Consider the following 9,803-nt stretch of genomic DNA (forward strand, 5'->3'; position numbering starts at 1 on the left):
TATAAATTTGTGTACAGACAAGAATATTTTTGTATTCAGGAAAACATCTAAGTTTGTCCTCCAAGATTTGTCCTCCAAGATTATCGATAGCTGTCAGTAATGTATCCCTAAAATCATCATATAAGGTACATTCGAAGAAGAAATGGAATGAATTTTCACAAGGAGCATGCTATACAAGGAGCATGAGATAAATTCATGCTATCATCGTTATTTGACAAGGAAAACAAATTTCTTATATGTATTTATATTTTTTTATTTTTCTCGTTTTGATTGAATTATAAAAAAATATCAAAATAATCACACCACTTGACTTGATTGAAATAAACTAAAGTTCTAAAGATTGTTAGCAATAGTAAAATATTACATCATAACAATATAATTATTGCAAAATGACACAGTAAGCACAACTATATTCTTACATATAAATTGATATGATTAATAATCAATAATACATGGCAAAAGTTTCAAAACATGTTTGTGGACATAAAACCAGATGGGTTTCACAATTAAACAAAGGGAATAAATGAGTTATGATTGCAATACTCATGGGAATTAAAACTAATTCTGTTTATACTTTAAGTTTTTATTAATGTCAATATCAATTTATGCATTTGAAATATTTGAATACGAACTGTTAAAGAGTTATCTGTTTCTGTAAATTATATAAAGATCACATGTAGATTGAACATTTACTGGACATTAATTAGTTGGGTTTTTGTTCATTTCATGACATGATTAAATTGGTACAGTAAAGTAAATATCATTTTGGTAGAAATATTAATTGTTACCAAAATTGCAGATCCAACTGTACTTTACTTCAAATATTTACACACCCTTTATGTAATAATTCAGTTGAAATATTACACCTTATTGTGAGAATATTGCGGGAATTACCAAATTTAATCCCGCTTGTTCATAAAATTTGACTTGTCCGACATTGCCGCGGACGGATTCTGTTCAGGGAGTCATCATTATTTAAATACGGGTAAATATTTTGAAAGCAGGTACTTTAAAAATTGTACTTACATCCTTAAAGAGTGAGTAGGGGCGGTCGGGTAGCCTAGTGGTTAAAGCGTTCGCTCATCACGCCAAAGACCCGGGTTCGATTCCCGACATGGGTACAATGTGTGAAGCCCATTTCTGGTGTTCCCCGCCTTGATATTGCTGGAATATTGCTCAAAAGCGGCGTAAAACATACTCACTCACCCACTCACTAAAGAGTGAGTATGGTTTTCCGCCGCTTTTAGCAATATTCCATCAATATCACAACGGGGGACACCAAGATAAACGCGATGGCTCAACGATCGCATCCAAAGGTGGGAGAGGCATGACAGTCGATATTGGGAGAAAAGGTACAGGTAGCCTAATCCACGTAAGAATTGTGAGAATATCTGGGAAATTCGTCATCATCGTCAGCATTATTATTATTATTATTGTTGTTGTTATGATACCATTACGTTCCGATCACACATTCCGTGAAGATCCGGGGTAGAATAGGTCTTCAGCAAACCATGCTTACCGTAAAAGGGGACTATGCTTGTCGTCAGAGGCGACTAACGGGATCGGGTGGTCAGGCTCGCTGACTTGGTTGATGCATGTCATCGTTTCCCAATTGCGTGGATCGATGCTCACGATATTAATCACTGGCCCAGACTCGATTATTTACAGACCGCCGTCATATAGCTGGAATATTGCCGAGTGCGGCGTAAAACAACAAACCAACCAACCAATTTAACCGATCACACATTCACAGATTAAGAGTAATTCAAGTACTCTTAAAAATTGTTAGTTTACAATCATTTATCCTTATACCGCATGGTTGTATCGCTTATTTTCTAATCTATTTATTTAACCATTGGCTTGTTTTCATGGAACGTCTATTCACTGAATCATTTATTCATAAATACTCGCGTTTTTCGGATTGTTTGAACTCTTCCGTTCTTCTTTCCGATTTGCGGTAGCAGTTACCTCCCTTGGTTATCTCGGAGTTTTGCCCGACATAATCCGGGCTGTCGTGTCGTGAAGTAAAATGGCGGATGGGACACAACTGTAGTAAGGTCAAATACACATAACAGCCCGCAGACCACATTGGGGGTTATCAGACGATATCAAGAACATAGAGTAAGCTCCTTTGTTAGTCAGAGTCATCGTTTGTTTAATTTTCAAGTCGTTTTGTGTTGTAAATATTGATAATTTGGTTGTTTCAAGCGATGGTCCTAGCATATTCAGGTCGCTTCTCGGAATTTCGTAGCGGCGGAGAGTGATATAGTTTAGAAGGTGTGAGTGTTCTGCGAGTAGATCTTTGGCATTGGTAGTGACAATGTATGGGGGAGTGCGATGTCGACATAGAGAATGCTAAAATAGCATGTGACACTATCATATATTTTTAAAGCCTTTATTTTTCCTTTTATTAATAATAAGTTGGACGAATTCCTTGTTATTTTGAAAAATATAAAACATATTCCTGATTAATATGAGGGACCTGTCATTTATTTATATAGTGGGTTGGGTCGGGGGGGGGGGGGGGGGTGGGTCAGGAAAGGGTCACACATAAATATGAATCTCCGGGGGACGGTCATAAAAAGTAATGGTAAAATATTGTACGTATTTGGGGAGACTGTCATTACACGATGGACATTTTATAATGAATTAGAAAGTGCTTTTGCAATTTATCTTTTCAGAAGGGTCATGAAAAAAATGTACAAGGACATGGAAAGAGTCAACCAAAAATATGAACAGCTTTGGGGGAGGGTCATTATGTAGAAGGGAATGTCAGAGAAACACCCCATTCCTTAAAAATAATGGAGCCAAGACCCATTATTTTTAAGGAATGGAGAGTTACAAGCATATTCCCCAACTTAAAACACATCCTACTTGTACACTTTGACAAAACATTCTCTTGTGGAAAATATTTTTAAAAAAGAACTCTGTATTTGTAGACTGTATTTATGCTGCGTGAGTGGCCCTTGCTTTCTGCACGGCGCATACGTTTTCATGCAGCCACCGTTGCATGTGCACAGAGCTCCGTAATTTCTTGGGGTCCTATACTAGTATTTTATCAATCTCTTGACCTTTGTAAATACATGCCGACGGGTATTATTGGAAATATAGAGCCCTGAACAAGGATACCTATCGAAATGTGTTTTACTTGATTTATTTTTCTTGTCAAAGGTTTGTCAAATTACTTCAAATATGAACATTGCTTTAGGGAACCTAGGGCTCAGGTTAATGCCATCAAATCAAACAATGTGGGTTTGATCCCTGCTGGCTACACATTTTCTGACAAAATTTGAAATCATTCACCTGTCAAAATATTTAAAAAAATAGTTCTGTCTATTCCAAGTGTAAATTTATTGAAATGTTGGTTCAAGATATGTATCATTGACAATCATCCGTACATTCCTGATTGGTGATAGGGGAAAAAGAGTTATGTGTAAAATAAAATAAAGAAAGTATCAAATAAAATTATGTAAAGCATAATAGGTAAACATCTGCTTCTGCATAATGATAAGACCTGTGAAGATCCGGGGTAGAATAGGCCTTCAGCAGCCCATGCTTGCCATTAAAGGCGACAAAGCTTGTCGTAAGAGGCGACTAATTGGAGTTAAGATCGTATTAGCACTACACTCAGCTTGTAGATGGGGCCTTACGTGAAAAGAAGATCATATGGTTTTATGTCAGCTGTCCTCAAAGTTACGACTAAAATGGTCGCCAATGCGACCTAAATATAAATTTGTCTGCTGTCTAAAATTCAGATGTAGCCAAATGACTACCTTGAAAAATATCTTGTGGCAACTAAATCCGATTGCTACACATATGTAGACACAAAAATAATTATGTCTGCTACTAATTGTACTCGCAAATAATTCCTCCTAAAGTCAACAATGAACTGAAAAACATGAATATTTATGTAATTAGTATTTTATTTTAGTTGATACTTTATTGGATAAGCAAGGATATACCTATGTATTCTAGTATCATAAATTGCATCATTGTTCGAGGCACAAATAACAAAACTCAAGTACAGTTTCCACTAATATACAATTCCAAGGCTAGTGCTATGCCTTGTATATGTAGTAGTTATTTGATAAAAGATTCAAATTTTGGCTACCTACAATATTGGCTTGACTTCTTGATTTTACCACTGGCTACCTGGAAAAAACTACCGTCAATCTATAACGAATTTGACTTTTAACGAGTCAAAGTATGGCATTTATGATACATGTATCCATTCTCTGTCAACTAAAGTTCATTTAAAGGCGTCAATAGCGGTAATCTGACCGTGGTTGCTGTTAATATCGGTGAGTTGTGCGATCTTCCGATCGCTTCACATACGATTTTGCCGAAATTAATTAAAACAATATTAAAAGGAATAAAAAAAAATTGAATAAAATTAATGAAATAAGTTACAAACATAAATCCAGATGTACAAAGAACACTTTTTATAGCCAGACAGTGTAAATTTTGATTAAAGTGATTAATTTACATACCTCAGTATGGATTTGTTGACATGGTATTTTCGGTGTTACGTGCTCACGGTAATGTCTTTCCATGGGGGGGGGAAAACATCAAAACTCATTATTCCGTGTATAATGCACACACCCCTCTACACAGCTGTGGGGTTTTTTTAATTTAAAAGTGCGGACTATACAAAAGAAAATACAGTACTTGTAGCCATATGCCTACGTGGTAAAAAAATAAACTTTGAGGCCTGTGTCATGTTAATGTTTCAGAACTCAAGCATAATGGAAGAAGCCCTGGCGTCCGTACCGATACCCCACACCGTCACGGTGACTATAGATGCATGCCAGCAGATCGTCACCCCACCCATACAAGTACAGCTCCCTTGTGAAGTGTGCGGAAAAACATTTGGCAAAAAGTTCCAGCTCAACCGCCACATGAAACTACACACGGACGACAAGCCACACAAATGTGATTTCTGTGACAAAGCTTTTTTCTACGCGAGCAACCTCAACCAACACCGACGTTCACACACAGGTGAGAAGCCCTACAACTGTGGAGAATGTGGGAAAAGGTTCGCCAAACTCAGCGGTCTGAAGAATCATATTTTCACCCACACTGGTCAGATGGCCAGTGGAAGCGGTCAAGGGAATGTACCAAAGAAAGAATTCACCTGTAACGTGTGTGGAAGGTCATTTCCGCAGAAATACCAAATGAAGCGCCACCTTGACATGCACATGGCAGGGAGGTCAGAGAGGTCGTATAAGTGTCGTGTGTGTGGAGACGTAGCTCCAAACTATCACGCTTTCATTGCACATACAAACGTTCATCTGGTGCCACCGAGCGCCAACCCTGCGAGGAAGGAAGGAAAGTGGTGCTCCATCTGTGAGAGGAATATTTCCGATTCTGAACTCGTGGACAATAAATGTGAAACATGTGGCAAGAAAAAAATCACGAATGTAACATGGAAGACTGTTTAAGTCGAGACTCGCATCGGAACTGAAACAGTCCGATCAAAGCATGGCTTGTTGAATATTTGCAGGGAGAACGCCTGTAATTGATTCATTCCTCAGGTGATTTTGATGGAAGCATTCTTTATGTGAAATTTAGAAACTGTATTCACTCTATTTAATGCCCAGGAATCTGTTAAATTTGCAGAAGCCATTGACCCAATATCTGTTCTGTTTAATGCTGACACAGTGCAACTCACTATCTTACCAAATCTCGTATTCTACTGTCACACAAGGGGAAAACGTCATAGTTCCGTGAGGGGAGTAATCACTGCATGCTGTGAGTCAATGTGATAGGGGTTAGGTCTATCAAATGATGGACCTGGCTTCTAAAAGAGAAAAGTTGAAACTTTCAACGCAAGATTTTCTGTAGTCAAGACATCAGATTTTGAGTGTCTGAATAATCATTCAGTCCAACAGATACACAGAGAAATACATATGATGAATTCTGATCACAGTGGTGATAGCATAGTATGATGGAAGTGTTACTATGGTTACTGAGTGAATATCTGAACTCTGCATCGGAAGTGTAGTACTCATTTATACGTACAGAAGTATTGTAGTGCGGAATATTTCGAATGGAGTCTTTCAACAGTGTTTCTAATTTTCCATATGGCACATGTACAAATATTTATATATATTTATATATATATATATATATATAGGGGTGAAACGATACATCGGTGCACCGCTGCGCGATACTTTTAGTTTCTGTATCAATACAAGACACTTGCTCAAATAGATTACTTACCTGCTTACTACTCGTGTAATGTCACTCTTCCCTAGCTTTTTTGTTTGCCAGATATTGCAAAATGTGTTGTTATTAGCACTTCAAGTTCACTAACCGCTAACAGAAATAGCTGCTATGAACATGTGTCTACAGCTAGCTTTACATTTTGAACCAGCTCTGAAATATTAAAAGTCAAGAAGTTTCCAAGCGATTTGACGTAAATATGGGTATCGCGATACGTATCGTACCGTGACCTATGTATCGTGGTACTATTATATCATGACCTTGCTGCATCGTTTCACCCTAATATGATATACTTGTGTGAAACACAAAAGAAGAAGAATGTAGTACAACCAATGAAATAATTACCGAATCTTGATAATCACTGAGTGTCCAAAACTTCTTCAATACAGGGATGAGAATTTTCCTCAGATTTTGTTGTGTCAAGGGTAACTTTCATTATACATGCCATTAGTGATTACAGTGTACGCCTGTACGGCATCATATTCCCTTGATCCCTGACCAACTTTTCAGATTTTTTGGTTATATAAGAAATACATTCTTATCTCTGACAGATACTGTTGTCCTAATTACTATTTGCATAGTACTATGAGGTTTGACGTAAGGTATAAATTTGTTATAAATGGTATTTTCGATTTATCAACTCAAAAATGTGATATGTCGATATAATAAAATTGTTCTTTTTGTACAGAGCTGCAATTAATCGGTTTAATGCTAAACATGAACTTAATTATATGTTTAAATTGAATTTTCTGCCTTTTCATTGTTCATCCTTATCATGGTGATATTAGATGTAAACACTCCAGTGGCAGTGAGTTTTCAATTTAGTATTGCTATTCATCAATTGTATCGATTTGATACAGTATCAACATTTAAATATATATATCAATGATGATACACCATGAAAAATTGATGACAGACTGTGGACTTGAAGTGATCAGGTGACTATGAGGCATTATTTGATATTTTAGAAACAATAAACAATATCATTTGTTGCATGAGCATTTTCAAAATGGCAGTTTTCCGAACATCTTTTTATCTGGGTGTGTGATTATGACTGAATTTTTGTTTGATGTCTAATGCCGCATTCAGCAATTTTTCAGCTATATGATGGTGGTCTGTAAATAATCGAGTCTGGACCAGACAACCCAGTGTTTGACATCATGAGCATCGATCCACGCAATTGGGATACGACGCATCAACCAAGTCAGTGAGTCTGACCACCCGATCCCATTAGTCGCCTCTTACGACAAGCATAAATGCCTTTTATGACAAACATGGGTTGCTTAAGACCTATTCTAACCCAGATCTTCATGGGTTGAAGTGATAGAATGTAATTTAATGACAGTCTCTCACTAACCTGCAGTGTCAGAAATATTCCTGCCATAAGGGGCGGTTTGGTAGCCTAGTGGTTAAAGCGTTCGCTTGTCACAACGAAGGCCTGGGTTTGATTCCCCACATGGGTACAATGTGTGAAGCCTATTTCTGGTGTTCCCACTGTGATGTTCCTGGAATATTGCTAAAATAGATGTAAAACTATAGTCCACACTCAAACTCACTCACTGATATTCCAGCCACATACATAGTGAGGTCTGGACAAAACAAACCTGTCACAGAAATAATGAGCAACGATCAAAACCATCGTGGCATATCACAATCAAAATGACAATGAACCCGTGAAGATCCAGGATTGGATAGGTCTTCAGCAACCCATGCGTGCCGTAAAAGGCAAGGTGAGATGCACGGTTTCAAAAAAGCAATTTGCGAAGACGATTGTATCTCCTTCTTTAACACACACTTGAAGACAGTCACAGCACCGACATCACTTCATCACGTGACAATCTGGGGTAGAGAATAGGTCTTCAGCAACCCATGCTTGCCATAACAGGGGACTATGCTTGTCATAAGAGGCGACTAACGGGATCGGGGGGTTAGGCTCACTGACTTGGTTGATGCATGTCAACGATCCCAATTGCGTGGATCGATGCTCATGATGTAAGTCACTGGATTGTCTGGTCCAACCTCGATTATTTACAGACCGCCGTCATATAGCTGGAATATTGCTAAGTGCGGCGTTAAACATCAAACAAAACATGTTTTTTGAGGTTGAAAGCTGGAATCGGGTTGTATCCAGTCAGTACCATCATGCATCTGTATAGTTCTCCATTCAACGAGGTTAATCAAAGTCATGTATGAGGATATGACATTCATATCCATTAGCTGCTCAGTGGTACTACCCAAATATTTATGTTACACTTGCATGTTATATTCCTCATCGGTCATTTTGGCAGTATTTTGTCAGCATGAAATATAAATTCAACAATGACAACAAATTACAATGTATATCGTGTTTGTTTTGATTTGTCTTTCCTGGATGAAAGTTTACCCTGACAAGAAGTTCTCATTTGGGGTGAGTGAGTATGATATAATCCACTCTCTGCAATATTCCAACCGTATAACGGCAGGGATAAAAGATGTCTGCGACTGGGCTCCATCTAAGCGCAAACGGTCGTAGCTAAAACAATTGTCAACTTGTTGCGTGGTGATTCACGTATTCTTCCACCATATATCATATTTATTCCAGATGCTATTGAAAACACATTAGGACTTACAGTATTTATCCAGTAGGATTGAACACATTTAACTGTATCTTGGGTATATTTTTAATGCAAGACATGTAAAATCAAAAATTATTTCTGAGGGATTCTTTGACCGAAATACTTGTAGTCATACACGCATTCTGATTGGATGTCATATTTTTTAACATAATCATCATGATCATCAATAGGGGGGACGGAAAGGGGCGAGAAGTGACGAATGCAGATAACTTATTTGGAGATGAAGGGGAGACAACTCCTACTAACCAAGTGCAGCTCCACAATGGCAGCAGTTTCTCAATGCTGGAGCCAGGGATCCCAGGAATGGTTAAAGGAAGGAGCTTGTTTCATCATTCAGTCAAAAGGGAGAAATGAAAAGTTCAGGTTTCCATAAGGCCATACATAACAAATTAAAATATTTCCTTGCACACTCACCTCATAGAAAGGCCCAGCCTTCACATGACATAACTTGTTGTCCCCAAGTAATCATGGTAATAGTTTATTATCCCCCGCCACGAAGTGGAAGGGGGATATAGGAATGGGTGCCGTCCTTCCGTCCGTCCGTCACATTTCGTTTCCGGAGCAGATCTTGAAAACTGTACCATATTTCTTCACCAAACTTGGCACATACATAGGTCTAGTGGTGAACTGGTGTCTTTTGATAGTTTGGAGTTTTTAAAAACATGGGTGCCGTCCGTCCTTCCGTCTGTCCGTCACATTTCGTTTCTGAAGCAGATCTTGAAAACCGTACCATATTTCTTCTTTTTTTAGTGCTGCAATTAGGCCATTTACAAAAAGGCCCAGTGAACATAGTTCACAGGGTCTAATGCATTGCACACAGCCAGACATGTCATATTTGTGGGGGATATGAGTATTTCATGTTTGTTTGTATTGCACTTTTCTATGCTGGATATCATTCTCATAACACACTTATTTGCCTGGTCAAATTGGGTCAGTGTGTTCTCAACTTTCATTCTCCACTCC

At 38.0% G+C, this 9,803-nt stretch overlaps 1 protein-coding gene across 1 annotated transcript; it reads left to right on the forward strand.

Moving 5' to 3' along the window:
- Positions 1 to 1,983: 1,983 nt before the first annotated feature.
- On the forward strand, positions 1,984 to 7,217 carry LOC124151284 (zinc finger protein 845-like). The gene is made up of 2 exons (XM_046523676.2): positions 1,984 to 2,121; positions 4,734 to 7,217. Exon 2 carries the CDS (start codon positions 4,746 to 4,748, stop codon positions 5,439 to 5,441), a length of 696 nt encoding a protein of 231 aa, XP_046379632.1. The 5' UTR covers positions 1,984 to 2,121; positions 4,734 to 4,745; the 3' UTR covers positions 5,442 to 7,217.
- The last annotated feature ends 2,586 nt before the right edge of the window (positions 7,218 to 9,803 follow it).

The sequence above is a fragment of the Haliotis rufescens genome, unplaced genomic scaffold (assembly GCF_023055435.1).
Source record: "Haliotis rufescens isolate VD_foot unplaced genomic scaffold, xgHalRufe1.0.p SCAF_47, whole genome shotgun sequence".
Taxonomy (NCBI): Eukaryota; Metazoa; Mollusca; class Gastropoda; order Lepetellida; family Haliotidae; genus Haliotis; species Haliotis rufescens.